The 18,249-nt window shown below is 35.9% G+C and overlaps 1 protein-coding gene and 1 long non-coding RNA gene across 2 annotated transcripts; one reads left to right on the plus strand and one right to left on the minus strand.

Moving 5' to 3' along the window:
* Nucleotides 1-3,435: 3,435 nt before the first annotated feature.
* LOC120112803 lies at nucleotides 3,436-8,193 on the minus strand. The gene is made up of 3 exons (XR_005514441.1): nucleotides 8,111-8,193; nucleotides 7,730-7,864; nucleotides 3,436-3,486 (listed from the first exon to the last, which is right to left on the minus strand). It is a non-coding gene; the product is annotated as an uncharacterized LOC120112803 (long non-coding RNA).
* Nucleotides 8,194-12,361: 4,168 nt separating this feature from the next.
* On the plus strand, nucleotides 12,362-16,603 carry LOC120112766 (pentatricopeptide repeat-containing protein At3g14580, mitochondrial-like). Its single transcript, XM_039132610.1, is given in 3 exon segments — nucleotides 12,362-12,572; nucleotides 13,470-14,398; nucleotides 14,400-16,603. Coding segments are annotated over 2 exon segments (1,152 nt in total). The 5' UTR covers nucleotides 12,362-12,572; nucleotides 13,470-13,486; the 3' UTR covers nucleotides 14,640-16,603.
* Nucleotides 16,604-18,249: the final 1,646 nt, after the last annotated feature.

Below are 18,249 nucleotides of genomic sequence, written 5' to 3' on the forward strand. Positions count from 1 at the left end.
TACCTAACACTGCAATCAGACCTGATTATTATATATACGCTGCATTACAGCATTTCTTCGAAGTGTTTCTGCTGAGATCATTCTCTCGGAGAAGTATGCAACAAGCTGAAAATTAAATGGAGGACATGAACTTAATAAGTAATTGCATCCATGAATTGACAATGATATAATTGACAAAATTATGGCATGAGTGATGTTCTCAAGTTCGAGAATAAATCATAATTTATTAGGGGCTTAGATTAGATCGCAAATTGTAATGTTTTTCTGCTTTCTTTCCAAAATCTTTGAAATATAAAAGAAATAAGAAATTTAATATAGGAATCAATTATAAAATAAAGCAGATGAATGGAGAATAAAAGGCCACACATGTAAGAACTCGTTTCCACCATCATGAGTCCATCTAGAATGTTTAATGAGTCAACTATTGTCTAGTTATTCAAGAAATTTATGTACTATCTATTAATTCAATTATCCTTTTAGGTACAATATTTCAAAAAACATAAACATAAGATCTCAAAATATGGTTGCAGAAATACAAAAATTCACCTCTTAATTTCAACTCCAAGAAGAACCAAAAAAGGCTTGCTGATTTTCCTACTCAAGGCTCATTAATTACAAGAAATCTAAAAACCATAAATTCAAATAAATTATAGAAAATGGATTTTCCCATGATTTAATATGTAAATAGCAATATGATCAAGTTTGATCTTATGATTCATGGGGCTGTACAGTCCATGATATGTATCTAGATCCTACAATCCTAACTGATCCTAATTGAACGATGAGATCAGATTGTTCAGGCAATTTTGATCCGCATCCTAAGATCCAAATCATGAATCATAAGATTTTAACAATGAGCATGACTAAATGACATGAGGATCTTTTGGATAATCATTAGATCCTTATGGTATATTGAAATCCATGATTAACATTACAAACTTCTTTTGGTAAATATTAACATTACAAACTTTAAGACTTGTTTGAGCATCACTCTGACAGACGGCAATTTGTTTTGTTATACATGGTTTATAAGGAGTGTAGAACCATCACCAAACAGGGTGACAATATTGTTCACTGTACCGCCCCAAACCACTAGTTTGGGGCGTATCGAGCCGTACCAGGGCAGACCGGCACAGTTTCACCCCATAGTTTGAGACACCGGTGAGGTAGAGGAGAGGGAGAAGGAAAAAGAGGAAGAGAAAGAGAGAGGGGAGGGAGGGAGAGGAAAGGGAGGAACAGAGGGAGAGAGAGGCCAAGAGAGGGGAGAGAGGCCGAAAGAGGGAGGGGAGAGAGAGGCCCAAAGAGGAAGATAGAGCGGGCTTTTGAGCACCCTGACCTCCAGCACTACATAGCAGGGTATTTTTTCAGAATTTTGTTTAAGTAAAGCTGGCAGCGACTGCCGACTTCACTTTAAAAAAAAAATTGAAAAAAAAAATAAAGGAGACAGAGCCCTTGTTTCATTTTGAAACAGGAGCTTTGCCCCTATTACGCCCCGCCGAAGGAGAGGAGGCTCGAAATTTCTCCTCTCCTCTCCTCTCTCTCTCTCTCTCCCTCTCCCTCCATCTCCCTCTCTCTCCCTCCCTTCCTCCCTCTCTCCCTCCCTCTCTTTTCCTCTCTTTCGTTACGCCAAGGCCAGAGACGAGGGGCTCGAATGCCCTCTCCCTCTCCCTCTCCCTCTCCATCTCGGCCTCTCTTTGCCCCTCTCTCTCTCTTTTCATCTCTTTCCTTCTCCCTTTCTCCTTCCCTCTCCGACTCCTTTGTCGATATGCCACAAATCAGTATGGCACAATACCATACCACCGGGCAACCAGTATGGGTCCCTGTACTGATCCTGCCGACCTTAGGTGAGATAGTGTTGCTTTTAGGTTTCCACAAGTAAATGTTCCCTGCACGAACAACTATTGATAAAAACACGAAAATCATGTGTATCCATATGTATTTGACAAAATATAGGTTTGATTTTGGTCCAGCTTGTGAAAGTTTAATTTTTGGAAGTTCAACAATTCCACTTTAATCTCATAGTTTTGCTCCAACAATCAAAAATAAATAATAATAAAAGGAAAACAAAAGACAAGAAAGTTATTCCATATCATTCTACTGTATGTTGCTAGTTGTCTAGGATCCTTATTCCTAAACTTTGTACTTTAAGGTTGACATTCCACTATGTCAAAGCAAAATATCAAAATATCATTTGATAAGACACAATGAACGAACAGAATTTACAAAATTATAAAATCTGAAATTTGAGAAAAATTATTAGAATGTGAGTGAAAATATGTTTAATGCATAGTCAATATTCCATCACAAGCATGCATCGTTTTCTTTTAATATTTAATTAACCTTCAGAATTTCTCATTAAACTGAACATAAATAGAAAAAAATATATGAGAAATCATAACGATCCAAGATAAGGTAGGTTTCACATAAAGCAAGCAAAATACACAAGATTATTGCTTTGAGTATATTTACAATTTTAATCTAAGAAATGCCAATGCCAACAAAACTTTACGATGATCCAAAGCAAGCAACATCTTCTGAGTAATTTTTAAGAATTTCATTAAAAAGTTATAAAAGGTATAAATCTTATTGAGCTGCATTGTTAGTGAATTCCAACCAATTTCCTATTGATTTTCGCTCAAATCATCTCGATTTGAGCCAAAATTCATTTTTGGTTGTCGAGTGAATGTGCAATCTGAAAAGAGAGGAAATCCGTCATCCTGCCCCTTATTTTGAAACCAGGACAATGGACTCAAAATAAGAGAAACATAACCTCCCTTTCCCCTCTCATCGGTTACAGCGTCTGTCGAAATGAAATGGAACATATATATAATGTTGCTTTCAGTTTGCCTAGACCATGTCCGGCCAAAATATCAGTTGTACTATAGATGGATGTATTCACCTTAAGCTCATACAAATTGGCTCTGATAAATTGAATCTAAATGACAGCTGAAACAGTGAATTTCAGAAACAATACAAGCTGATGTCAAATTCCTTTTTCGTTTTTTTTTTTGGCGGGTCAGGGAGTGTTGATAAATAACCTCTTCACACAGAGGCTCTAATTGAAGGTCCCTTTCAGAGATTTTTCTGTACTCCTTAACTTGCAAAGGCTGATCCACCCCAAGATTGGATGCCTTCGCCTCTCCTGAGGCCTGTAAACTGAAAGTGGTCACTGCAAGTGCAAGAAGATTTTTGCCTGCAATAAATCATTATGGCATCCACAAAAGTCTGCTATAAGTTAATAATACCTTTGCAACACCTCTCCAACCACATTTAGCTCTGAAACAGGACCACACAGCCAGTTCTCTAGAGCATCAAGAACAAATACAAAGATAAAGATATAAATTGTAAACTGCGAGGCTAATAATTAAACAATTGTAAGGACATATTAAAAAATATGCAATAATGTCATACAAAGAAAAATTGACACTCACAGATCTCGCGGATGAAAAGTGAGAAGCTCTTATCCTCTGAAGGCCCTCCTTTACACTAACATAACAATAGTGTAAATTAGTAATTTTTTTATAGAAAGCAATATTGGACATGAATGGGCATCCACTGCATTAGTCAAACATATGTGTCTATGCTACTTACAAAATTATCTATATCATCTCTACAAAGAACCTTCCAAAGCCACTCTGATTTATTTAACACATCTCATCCATCCAAGTTGTACACAAGAGGTTTGCATGCACATATGCATATGTTGTGCACACAAACACACACATACAAAAACATAAAAATATATATGTATACACATATATACATATGAACATACATTTATATGTTCATACAAAAAAATATGTATGTTTTATAAATGATATGAAACATCTGTAATGCAGATAAAAGTAAAACCATGAAAAACACAATGCAAATGCATTACATAAGCAACGGTAAATTTAAAAAAAAAAAAGAACTGAAATTCATTTCTTGAATTTGTTTTCCAGTTTATTCACATTTCACCAATCAGGTGGAGGTATGGAATATTTGTTGAAATGATACCCTAAGAAAACCCTGATTTTTTGTATAACATATATATTGAGGCATTTGTGAGGTTGTTTTTTTTCTATTTGTATGCAATGTCTAGGTGTTATTGAGTCAACATGCGAGGAGCAATAAAGCATAAGATGCCTGAGATCCATAGAGACATTGTAGGGAAACTCAATCAGTTGCTTAAACAACCAAGGATAACTAAGGTTCCGACTCCTTGTTCCTTGGACTAGTCACGGCTATGCATGGTTCAAAGACTTAATTCATACAGCTGCCAACTGTGGATGATGTCAGCTTAGATAGTGCCAACTATTCTCAATTGCTGGAGTAGGGATTTTAGGTGCGTCATGACACATTGATAGGCTGGCATGAGCGTATGCCCAGCTGAAACAATATTGTTGCAATAGATTATACTCATCATATGTGGTAGCCTTTTCATGTTTCTCGACGCGATGGAAACATGTGGATTACCATAGGTCATATTCACTTTGATGACCGAACTATGCAAATCAAGAGGTTATTCTAGTGGTTATTGGGTATACATGTATACTAACAACATGTAGACACATAACAAAGGATCCACTACCGACACGGAGTTTAACTAATTTGCATGATGAGGGTTGATCAGACAATCAAATCCAACAAATTATTTGTTGAAAAAAATTATAAATTTATTTTGCATAAAATAAAATGAAAATATCTATTTGTTTGAAGAACATTTTCTTATAGAAAGTGAGCCCTATAATACATGTAAGTGTAGGGTCTTGATGCATTGTCATACTATCAGAGGACCAACACTAACTTACGAGCTACAGTGGAGCATGCAAGTGCAAATAAACCTTACATCTCATGATGTTGTGTCCTAGAGAGATTATTGCCAATACTATGTTCCTTGGCACCTACAATTTAGATGTGAGAATCATTTTAGATGTGATAGGACTGACTATTAAAGCTTAACTAATAGTACACCTATAGCCCTGTGACCGAAACCTCATATCTACCTACAATCTGATGCACTCAAAACATGAACCAGCTTATTTTTTAGAGCCCATGCATGCAATTAAGCAAGATTTTAGAGTGCATATGTAGGCATAAACTCACCACGCCGGCACGTAGGAGAGCTGCGCTAAGTAGCCTTCAATCCACTTGAGGTGTTCATCTGGCTTTTAGCCCATTTTGAGAGGTTATTGTGGCCATTTGTGGGCTAAACCAAAGTTTTCAAGACCAAAGGTCCACTAAGGCACTAAGATCTCTTGGAAAATAGGCACAAGGTGCAAAGCAAAAGTCACGTGCCTTGGTGAAGTGAGGCGTAAATAAAAAAAGAAGCATGATATTGAACATGTTAAATGATATTGAACATGTTTAGTAATGAATTGTCAACTAATTAAATACAAATAAAAATATAAAAAGCATTAATGTTCAGATTTATGCATATATGAAAAAAAAGGCATGTCAAGAAGGGAATGGGACAATCTGTTCTAACCCTTGCTTCTGATGGACAGAAACACAACAGCAGCAACTACTGACGGCAACAAGGTGCAGCACCTTGGTGCGAGCATGAAGGTGGCACCTTGGTGAGCCTTGTGCCTTACACACCTTGGCCAACATTGGACTAAACATTTAGAAGCATATGAGGAAGCCTATTACAAGGTGGCGCACCCTTCCTAAGAGTTAGGAGAGAAAAAAGGCCAATCCCACTCGTTAGAGCACCTTCTTTCCCCTCCAAATTGGATTAGGACAGAAGAGAGAGGGAGCTAATCACTTAATGGGGCCCCAACTTAAGTGTGCCATTCTTTCTCCTAATATGATTAGGAGACAAGGGGAACAGGCAGCCACCTACGTCCTGTATAAAAGGAGCATGACTGGCCCCTAGGATATCTTATATTCTTTCCCTAATATTCCCCCTCTCCCTTCTCACTTATATCTTCTCCCTCCCTTTTCTACTACTTCTTAAAGTGATCCAGTGTTGGTGAAACCCTAAGATGCTTTATGATGGTGAGCAAGTCTAAGCAGAGACTCGGCGTGACTACAGAGACTCAGTGTGGCTAACAAATGGAGATTATTCATTATTCATTATTCATCTCGGGCATGTACTTGTGAAATAACCTCGATCAAATTGCCTACATTGGGGCATGAGCGATCATAATCTTCTAACCTTCTATTTTGATTACTTCGAGAAAATTTTGGTTGCTACTACCTAATTTTTAGCACATGATAAGTACTTTTCTGCTGTATTCCCCTTTTATCATGCTTTCAATATTGAACTTTAAGAAGTATGATTGTCTTCAGGTAAAGCATATCATGGTACTTTTTGCAGCATACATGTCCATATGTCATCCGATCAAAATATGGTGAATTTCAATTTTTGAGGGAATTGTGAATTTGATGTTATTATAAATTTTTTCCCCATCTAGTTGTCTCATTGTCAACGTATGCAATGATGCATTATATGGATGCAATACCTCTAAAAACCAAGCATCGGATAGCATAATGATCATGATCTAAAATACCTTCAACATTTCACGAATTTCTGGCTATCGGCAAGAAGTAAGGTAAAATGCCAAGAAGTTGCTTAATGGAAATAATATGGACTAGCAGAAAAGGCAAAACATTATTTGTTTTTTCCAAACACTTCAAAAGGCAAACATGCCATCTTCAAGTTCAGAAGACTGCAGCTAATTCATAATTCACATTTTGAGTTTCGTAAAACGACAGGCAAGGTGCAACTAAACCTGTTATTTACAAAATCATAACCGATGTGAACTTCATGAACATGATAGAAAGTAAATGATGTCACTATTGCATGGATCACAAACTTCTTTATCTATAAGCCAGTACTTAAGGAAATGCAAAGTTCTATCATGTTAGTGTACAATTAGCAATGGATAAAATATAATATTTCATGTAAAATATACTGAACAAACTGATATTTGTGAATCTATAAAAAATCATAGTGATTTCAAAGGTGTATTTCCTAGTCTATGAAAACTGGAAATCTGATGTCAGAAACACTATCACAACACCCCTTGTATTTCATCACACATGGAGTCCTTATTTTTTTCATGTCTAAATTAATGAACAAAAAGGAAGGGAAGCTCATGATACACCTGAGCACTATCAGAACTTTTGTAGTAATTCAACATTCATCGAAGAAGAAATATTGTAAATAGAACTTTTAAAAGCATTTGTCATCGAATAGAAATTTGGAGCTATACTCATGGCAACATAAGTAAAGTCTTCTTATCTGTATCAAACGTCATGCAGTTATCTGCATGTAGGTATATGAAGAACATATGTTAGAAAACAACTTCATTGAGTTGGAAAGACAATTTGATTTAGAAATGCAAAAAACAAGTACACTCTAGTACCAAGCTTACATAAGATACAATACAGACATTGGATGCTTTTAAATTTATATTACAGAATAGAGCAGGTTTACCATGTTTTCATCGTCCTTTAATGAGAAACCTAAATATGTTCATATTATCAAAGGCAAATTTAAACAAAAAAGAAAAGAAAAGAAGAAGAAGAAGAAATGCTAATTCTCTATTGGAAAAAGGACAAACAGAAGAGCTAACTAAAAACAAAAAACAAAAAAAGAAATGAGCATGAGAATAGGCAATTAAAAACTACAAATTAACTATCAATATGCCACAGTAATTAAGATTAGTATAATCAACTAGCAATCTAAGTACATATAGCAAATGATAGAAGGAGAAAATTTGAGTGGAGCAGAAGGCACCTGTGGGCATGTCATGTGCGTGTACTGCCCAGGCTGACAAGAACCACATTTAATTCCTTGTTCTTCCAACTTCAATTTTAATCGGGCAAGTCGCTCTGCTGTCAATCATCCTATCATCCAGCTCTGGTAGATGAACTAACTCGCAACCAAAATAGAAAAAAGCCAACAATACTTAGAAAAACTGATTCACCTATGAGTCTTTGACAAACGGCTATTTATCAAACGATAAAAAGATTGAATTTGTTAAGCATTCACCCTACCGCGCCACGAGAAATTACCCCAAAAAAGTAACAGAGTATAGAAAAACGAATCGATTATGAGATTCTAAACAAATGTTACGTTACTAAAAAGAAAAAAGAATCGGATTTTTGAGCTCGGTACCAGCTTTGCTCTGCGTAACCGGGCCAACGGAGAAGAAGCGAGCTGATTTTCAGAGAAGATGGTTGATATTTGGAGATGGGCCTCGTGCGCTCTGGAAGAGGAGGCCCCGACGGGTGTGGAGATGGAGAAGGCGATAAGGGGAGACGGGTACGGCTGCGGAGGTGGAACATCTCACCGTAAGGTGCTTGGAGCCGCCCCATGAGGGAGCTGGAGTGGAGGAGATTGTCGAGGGGGCAGCGGGGGAGCTGAGGCATTATGGGAAGAGTGCTCAAGCCCTCATGGCCGGTGAGGAGGATGATTGGGGACTTGGGAGGACGGGAATGGGGAGCAGAAGAGAAAGAAAAGGATATCTTGTTTTGAGGGAGATTGAGAGTGGTTTTTGTTAGGGTTTTTGTTAGGCTCCAGAGGCCAACAATTAGATGGTTATGGTCCCTTGCATCTGGTAGTAGTGGAGTACATTAGGCCAGTTTGGGAGTGGGCCATTGAGCGATTCAGCCAGTATTGGCCCATGCTTGGAAAAAAGTCCAATACCTTGAAAGAAAAATAAAACATATATGATAGACCTCCATATCCAAAAAAATATATGCATTATTAAATAAAATAGAGCCAAAACTAGGATGGGCTATTAAGTAATCTTAAATTTTATTTTTATTTTTTTTGCTAAACTAGATAACTCGCATAAATCTAGTATAAGTATATCTTCAGGAGTTAGAAAGATAAAATATCTCAAAAGAAGGGTAGTAAGGCCGTCTCATCCATCCATAACATTTTATCGGAGTGATCTGCAACAAAAGATGCTACTCAATTTGCTTAATTTGTTCATCTTGCAATAAATATTACTCAGCTTGAAAGAAATGCACTTCTCCGCGATGTTAATTTAGCTAATTCAGCTCTCAATATTAATATTGTGCACATGACTTTGTCTAAAAGTTTGAAAGAAAAATAAAACACACATGATAGGCCTCCTATATCCAAAAAAAAATATAAATTGTAAAATAAAATAGAGCCAAAATTGGGGTGGGCCACTTGAGTGATCTTAATTTTAGCCGGTTCAGCTTATGTTTAAACCAATACTAACATTGTGCACATGCATTGCACGTGACTTGAAAAGAGTCCAAAAGTTTGAAAGAGAAAGAAAACATTACATGACAGGGCTTCCCGATGTCCAAAAAAATATTAGCTAAAACAAAATAGAGTCAAAACTTGGTGGAATCCAAACGGGAGAGCTCCTACAATAATAGTAACAAAAAATCGAAATCATGCTTCAAGTTTGATAATAGGACATACATGTTGAATACGTACTTACCAAGTACCCTTCAAGATTGTGATTTTTCATGTTTGTGCTAAAATTATGTGTTCATAAAGTCATCTACATAAACTTTATATGTTGGCTTGCATAAAATTTATTTGATCATATAAGTATTTTTGTAGATGCATTAAAAGAACTAGCATTGACCTAATTATATTGCACAACTACAAAGTTACCAAAATTAACTCGATTTTCATGTTGTTGGACCCCACAATAAGTAAGACCCATAGAGATCCAAAAAATCAAAAAGAGTCATCCATGACTTAATTTGTATAGGCAAATGTTTAACTCTAAAATAGACTTTATATGGTAGGATGTCTCGAGCAAGAAACATAATATTATAACTATGATATACATATAGAGCACATTAAGTATAATGTTACCATCATGAGATATTATTTAATCATCCATATTCATGTCTTCAACTATTGTAAAATCAAATCTCTATCGATACCTCACATATTACTTTATCCAATAAGATTTCTTTTGTGCCAGGCCATTTTATGTATATTTGAAAGATGGTTTTATTACTTTTCTGCATGAATCTATTGATTCTTTAATTGAAAAATTGATGTGAGCCCTTAGTTCTATTTAGAGTTCCTATGAAGTTTTACCAAAAATAAGTTAGGTCCCTAAGACTTGAACTAGTTGGCCCAGCCCTATCTTCTCAATTCCCATTTTGTTACTTTCTCTACCCATTGTTATAATATCCCTGAATTCTTATAATGTCTATCATGACAACTCATTTTTGTTCATTATAATTGAGAAATAAAATTCTAGTTGTTACATGATGCACCAACGGTTGCATGGTAAGTTGCTTTGCTGCGTATTGCTTGATGTTGAATTTTTTTTCCTTTTTATTAGAAAAAAGGAAGTGCTATTCCCACCCCAGCTATCTAGGTAGAGGCAAAAATTATTTTTAAATAGAACTTATATATCTTATATGTTTGCTTTCTTATGCGATGGATTATGAAATTTTCTACCTCATTTGCAATGCAAGTAGTGTAATAGTCACTCTTTATGGGGCAATTAATAAATACTTTCCTTTCGGATCAACTAAAATGTAGCACAATTAGGCATAATAGAGATTGCAATCCCCTACTTGGGTACAATAGATGGGCGGGTCAGATCGGATCGGAGAAAGAAACTCATCATGCAAACATTCTTAAAATAATCAATGAGTGAATTATTTCTCTCCCTAAAGCCCATACTTATAAATCTACATCAGAAAGCTATAAATTAAGTATTTTCTTCATATAATAAAAATGCATAGAATGTGGAAGCAACCTTCTTCCCATATTTGCTCTCATAGCAATCCAAAACACCATATAAGTCTAACCTAGGATACCTATGCTATCCAAAGGTATACCTTAATAGTGAGTCAAACCTACTTTCATAGTTTAATTAGTATACCTTAGATACACAGGGAATTATCAGAATACGAAAATTATGAAATATACTAAGATTTCCCCATTTGATATTTCGTTGATTCATAGGAATATAATTTGAAATATAATTTGATAATAAAAAGAATAAAAATCTGAAAAATAAAATAAAAATATATTATAAGTAAAATATATTTAATAATTATTGAAAAGGTTACCATCAGTGTCTCACTAACAAAAATATCAGTAATGACAAAAGAGAGAAATTGCTAAATATAACAGGCGAATGTTTATAGTAATATAGAAAAAATATACACTTATTTTGAGACATCCATTCCTTTTTGATTTGATGCAGAAGATTCCAATTTTTTTCTTTGAAATTGAACAGTTATTTTTATTTTAGTTGGAGCATTTATCTTGCAACTATTTCAAGCTAGAAAAAAAAGAAAAAAAATAGTAATACATATAAGAGTTAAATAAGTAAGGAGAGAAACAATATACTTATAAATCTTTTGTTAGATTGATTCTGCGCAATAAGATGTAGAAGAAAATAACTTTCTTCGATAGGATCTATTTTGAAATATGCTACCAAGACACATGGTTTATTCTTTTTTTTCTGCTTTTTCTTTTTATTTGGACTCCTTCATGGCCAAGATGCCTGGTTTTTTCAACATGCCCAATTTTTCTTTTTTTTGAATTTTTTATTTTTTTTTAATTTTGAAGAGGCTCTTCTTTCCGCTCTTCTTTTCCATTTATCTCCCTCTGTTCTATCAACCAAATGTCAGCCTTCCGTTGTGTTCTTAAGGGTGTTTGGGGGAGGAGAAATTTTAATTCAAATTTACTTGTTTTTAGGAGAATTAATTTAAGAGGACCGATACAATACTTAAAAATTTTTACCCAGATAAATTACAGTAAAATATTCTAAAAATTTATGACCATTTATATTATTTTTAATGGTGATGCATGTTTATTAATTTATCATATAAATAAAAATATATAGATTTATTTATAATTTGGCTGAAGTCTAACGCCAAAGTTCTGATTTTTGCCTCTCTTCCAATCACCTGTTACAGACTTTCTCCTTTTCCATGATTCACATTTCCCAAACGGACTCAAATGGAAGCGAGCACATATCTCAAAGCATTCCAAAGGACCTACAATTTCTTTTTTTTTTTTCAAATGGACTCAGGTTTTAGATGGGAAGTGAGCACATATCTCAAAGCATTTTGAACCATCTGCATTTTTTCCAAACGGACTCAAATAGCTTTAAGGAAAGCAAGCACAAATCAAAGCGTTGCGTGATGGATGGGAAGGAAACTTTTCATTCTAACCCGGATCAGGCCCATATCTCAAAGCATTCCGTGATGAGATGGGAAAGGTCTGACCGGATGGGAAGAAAAATTCCCATTTTACCTAGCCTTCCGGTTTTAACCGGTTTACCTTTGCTTTTTTTTAGTTTTACCCATATTGAAATAAGAGAGAGAAGCCTGGGTAAAAAATGCTTTAGGTACCGAATAAAAATTCTTAATTTAATTTTATTGAGGCGTGGCGTGGGGGAGTCTCGGTCTTACCACGGAGTTGCTGCGGCTTAAGCAGCAATGGTGGAAGCCTCCCTTCTCTGCTGATTCCTACCGTTCTCACCTCCATCTTCTTTCTCTCTGGCTGGCATCCCCCTTGTGAAGAGAGCATTCGTAGGTCTCCGATCGGTTCGGTCTTCGGCTTGTTTCTCCACGGATTCACGACACCGAAGCACTGTTTTGAAGGCAAAGTACGAAACTTTCGCTTTCTATGCTTCGAATTCGATTTTTTGGTGGATTTTAGTGACCTTTGGTGGTATCTAAGTTTATATAACCCTGTTCGTTGATCTTGAGTGTTCTTCTATCTTTTAATCCAATGAACTGAATATGTTCTGCCAGTTGTGTGCTTGAATTGGGCGTTTTCCTTCCATTGAATGTCATTATTTATGCCTTGTTTTCTCGGTTTTAGTTGCATAGCAAAGTTTTCTTCTATTATATGGCGATTGTTAGACTTGAATTGTCTCTGAACCACCGCAGCTTCTCACTTCGGCCGCTCTTTTGCTGCCGTCTGCCGCTCTCCTTCCCTGATCCCTCTTTTCTCTCTTTCTCTCCACATAAATAACTACTTCACGAGTCTTCAAAGCAATCATTTTTCATGGATTTTCTGCTAAATTTCATGGATTCTTTCTTATTATATTTGCTTATTCTTTTATAGCATCTTAAATGGTTTTATAAAGGTTAAAGCTAAGTCATAAAGCCCTCAAAATCTTCTTGGTTTATTGTTATTGTTAACTTACTGATGCGTGTTTGTCAATTTGTCTCTTTAGTTGAAATTTGGATAACCCTGATGAATTGAGGCAGTATTGTGATGGTGTTGAAATTTGAAATACCCATGAGATGGCCGTCAAGTTGGAACCTTGTCAAGATTAGGGAAAAGTAAGGGAATTAGCTACCATGTCTTTGCTTTGTGTCTCATTAGCTTTGCTTGTCATTTGCAGAACTTTGTTGATTGCTTCCACCCCCATTGGTGACTATGCAGTTGCAGGATTAATAAATTTTCAAATTGCATATCCCTGTTTCTGCTTACATAAAATTTTGCTGTGAAAAAATTTTGATCATTGCTAATGTGCATAGACTTGTCAATGCAGGAACGGTTAAAGCACCTATGGCTGTTTATAAGAAATTGGTTCCTCGAGCTATCTTCAATTTTATACATGTTGATGTGGGAATTATCAGAATCTCTAAATATTCAGTAGCTTCTTTGTCAAGATTTGGGTATGCACAGTATAGTGATGATTTTTGGTTGAGAAGATTGGACCATAAGGATTGGCTTGCACCAAATGAAATCCTGAAAATATTTAAGAATGTCAGAGATCCAGAGCTGATTATTGGTGCATTGGAGAAGGCCTCTAGTCGTATGGATTATAAGCCTAGTGAGGCTCTTTACAGTTTAATAGTTGAGAAGCTTGCTTGTGCACGGAAATTTGGTGTTATTGAGGATCTCTTGGAGAGGTCAAGACTTGAAAAGTGCGGACTTTCTGATGAATTCTTTCATAACTTGATAAAAATATATGGCAATGTTGCGAATCATCCAGAACAAGCCATTAGGACACTCCTTAGGATGCCAGATTTTCATTGTTGGCCAACAACTAAGACTTTCAATTATGTGCTCAACATGCTTGTGTGTACTCGGCAGTTTGACATCATCCATGAGGTATACTTGAGTGCCCCCAGGTTGGGAGTTAGTCTTGACACCTGCTGCTTTAACATTCTCATCAAGGGCTTGTGTCAGTGTGGTAAATTGGATGCTGCCTTTTCCTTGTTACATGAAATTCCAAAACAGGGATGTAAGCCCAACGTCACAACTTATTCAACGCTAATGCATGCTCTTTGTAAGCATGACAGAGTAAGTGAAGCATTTGAGATATGTGAGAGAATGGAGAGAGAAGGTTGCCATCCTGATACGATATCCTTCAATATATTGATTTCTGGTCTTTGCAAACAAGGGCGAGTGGCAGAGGGGATGGAACTTCTAAAGACAATGAAACTAAAGGGGTGCTATCCAAATTCAGGAACTGAATCAAGCACTTATTTATGGCTTGCTTAGCACTAACAAATTTGTGCAGGCTAAACATTTTATGGACATGATGGTCTCTGAAGGGAGGAGGCCTAGTTTTTTGTCGTACAAGATGACTATTGATGGTCTTTGTAGTGAGAACCTTTTAAATGATGCTGTTGTAGTATTGAAACAAATGGTACAACAAGGATTTGTTCCTCGGATGGGTACTTGGAAAAGGATCCTTGAATGCATGTTCTAGAAGATTAATCATTGTTGTTCCCTCATTGTAATAATTTCTATTGCTGTCAGCTGATGGAACAAATTGATAGAATGGCCAACATAAAATTCATTGATCGCGTGAGCATATAAAAGCCTGTATTTTCTAATATGTTGATTTGCAAAATTTAAAGTATATTTAAAAGTGCATTTTAAAATTTTATCCTACTGAGTTTCTCTATTGTTGGTAGTACATTTTATAGTTTGACCTCTAGTTACAGGTGATATCTTTGGGATTTCCATCTGTGGTTTCCTCTAAATTGACACCATATGGCATTAATCTAGTAGGTTGTACTATTAAAGCAAGTCAGTTTTTTCCAGACTCCTTTTGCCTTATGTGCTGCCATTATTTGTTGTCTTTATATTTGGATGCTCCTGTTGCTTTGGTGAAAATGCATGGACGTCAACAACCTTATCGTCATATCTAAGCTGCTTTTTCTTTCCTCTTCTTGACCGTTGTGTTGCTTTCCTAGTGGATTGTTCCATCTAGAAATTATGTCCTGCATATCCTGGTTGCAAGTGTCATGAACTGTATGGTTAGTATTCGTCAAAGTCCGAGTTATGACTTTACCAAGTAAAATGGATGATGAAGTCGCTTCCCAATTTTTTTTTTCTTTTCTACTGCAGTAATGTGTATCTTGTCCCTCTGGAAAAGTTTGCGCTCGGTTTAGATATGTTTTTTATTAATATTTTAATACTCCAACACTAGATTTGGCTATCTTTTTTCTAGTTTCTTATTGTTCTTCTGCTTTTGTTAGTATTCACCTTCTTTCTCTTTTTGAGCCATCATAAATTAATTATAGTAAGGATAAAGCAAGGGCTTGCAAGGGCGCCCCTTCCATGTGCAACCTTTTGGGTAAAGTTTGGCTTGGGCTGGGTTTCTCCTTTAGTAAGTGACATGCTGAACAAGCCATCAAGATGCTCCTCAGAATACCAGATTTTCGTTGTTGGCCTACAGTTAAGAATTTCAATTATGCGCTCAACATGCTTGTTTATACTCGGCAGTTTGAAGTTATCCATGAGGTATGCTTGAGTGCTCCCTGATTGGGAGTTGGCCTTGACACCTGCTGCTTTAACATTCTCATTAAGGGTTTGTATCAGTGTGATAAGTTGGATGTGCCTTTTTCTTGTTTCGTGAAATTCCAAAGCAGGGATGCTGGCCCAATGCTACAACTTATTCAACACTAAGGCATTCTTTTTGTAAGCATGATAGAGTGACTAAACTGAAGCATTTGAACTCTGTGAGAGGATGGAGAAAGAAGTTCACTATCCTGATACAATAACCTTCAATGTACTGATTTCTGGTTGTTGCAGACAAGGATGAGCAGCTGAGGGCATGGAATTTCTAAAGATAATGAAGCTAAAGGGGTACTATCCAAATTCAGGAACTAATCAAACACTTCTTTGTGGTTTGCTTGGCACTAATGAATTTGTGGAGGCTAAACATTTCATGGACATGATCTCTGAAGGCCTAGGTTTTCTGTCATACAAGCTGACCATTGATGGCCATTGTTGAGAACCTTTTAAATGACGATATTGGTATGGTACTGATGCAAGTGGTACAAGGATTTGTTCCTCAGGTGGGCACTTGGAATGGGATCCTTGCATGTTCTAGAAGATGGACTATTACTGTTCCCTCGTTCCATGACTTCTGTTGCTGTCAGCTGATGGGAGTGATTGATAGAATGGCCAATGAAAAGTTCATCTTGATCGGGCGACCACATTTTTTTATTTACCATATGTTGATTTGCCAAATTAAATGCATATCTAAAGATGCATTTTGCAATCTTTTTCTAATGATTTTCTCAATTGTTGGTTGTGCTCTTTATAATTTGAGCTCTGGTTACAGGTGATATCTTTGGATTTCCTATATCTGGTTTGCTCCAAATAAACACCATATTGCATTAATCTCGAAGGTTATGCTATAAAAGTAAGCCTGTTTTTCCCAGATCCTTTTGCCTTATGTGCTGCCATTATTTTCTGTCTATATATCCTTTCATCCTCCCTTCTCCTTGATTTATTAAGCTGGATAAGTTCCTCCTCCTTGCTTCACAGGAATGCACCCAACCAAGACCCAGTGTGCTTAATCTTTAGTGTTTTATTATTCAGTTACTATGTTTATAAAGGATGCAAACCTCTTTCCTTCTGTATGACATACTGATACATGTTTTCCTACTCACAAATGTGTCTTCGATATTTAGTGACCGATATTTCATAATTAAGATGAATGAAATGCTCTTAGCTTCCAACCAAATCCATGCAGGTCCTTTCTCGACCCAGTGTGGTAATCATCCAATGGTGTTAACTAGTTCTGATGTTCCTGTGGGAGTACTTGAAGATTCCCATGTAGTTGTAGATGGTGCAGTATGGTATACTAATCTAGGTAATCAAGTTTGGAGCTGCCTTTGATCATTGCGAAGACACTCGAAGTCGAGTCAACAGAATAAGTTTAGCAACTTTCAATAGCTCACGAAGCCTCTTATCTTGGGAATGTATCAAATGTATGATGAAGAGCCCGGTACCAAGATATCTTAAGTTGAAGTTGATTCAATGGGATTTGCCTCATCATGAATGTGGGGGGCAATCGAGGGAAATGCTGCTTTTGACGAAAGTGATTAGTTCAAGAAATGCATTCAATAGATGGTTATTGTTTTATCAAATATAATTTTTTGGATTGAAGCATGCTAGAGAAGTTGAGCATGCAAAATAAAGACTTGTTTAGATGCGTGGACTAAAACTGGAATAAAATAATGCTTCAAGAGGAAACCAAAATTTAAAAAAAATGGTATTTTTTAATTTTTTTATTTGACTAATTATAGAAAAAGGGGGAAAAATCAACTATAGCCAAAATTAGCTATTCTTCTTGTCTAGGAGTTTGACCCAATGTTGCAACCATAAATGGAAACTCGTCCATTCACACATATGATTTCATATCCATAATTATTGATGACAGCCAAAATTTTCTGATTTTTTTCTTTTGCTGGAGCACACGGATGTATTTTCTTTAGATTGGTTTAAATAGAATTTGGATTCATCCTAGAAAAAATTAGAATGCATATACTCACCTCCATATTGTGCAAATATTCCTGATTTTTAAATTTTTGCATGAGTTTAAAAAGTTCTTATCAAAAAATAAGATCAAGCCAATGAACCATTAATGCAAAGTTTTTACAGTATAGATATCTTCTTAGTGGATACTTATCATCTTTGTAATACTCTAAAAGAAACTTTTAAACAGGGAAGCAATGGTTTCCTTTCAAGGAACAACTATTATTTCCAAAATAAACATATAAGAGGAGGTAAGGTTACTTGACATTCACTTATTTTTTTTCTCTTTCTTTTTTAATAAAACAATGGTCTACCCACCTCTTCATTTTATAGATCATTTTATGGAGATAAAAATGATGAAAATGAAAGAAAATCCTCCCTTTGTACAGAAATAAAAAGAGGGGCTCAAAGAGCTACCGGACTACATAGCTCATAAAAGCATAGGTCCTGGACAAACGAAAGAACATATCCCCATCAACATAAAAAGGAAGAAAGGATAGTATTACAACACCATGAGTCCGAATTAAACAAAACAGCACTGTTCT

This window comes from Phoenix dactylifera, chromosome 12, assembly GCF_009389715.1.
Source record: "Phoenix dactylifera cultivar Barhee BC4 chromosome 12, palm_55x_up_171113_PBpolish2nd_filt_p, whole genome shotgun sequence".
NCBI classification, from domain to species: Eukaryota; Viridiplantae; Streptophyta; class Magnoliopsida; order Arecales; family Arecaceae; genus Phoenix; species Phoenix dactylifera.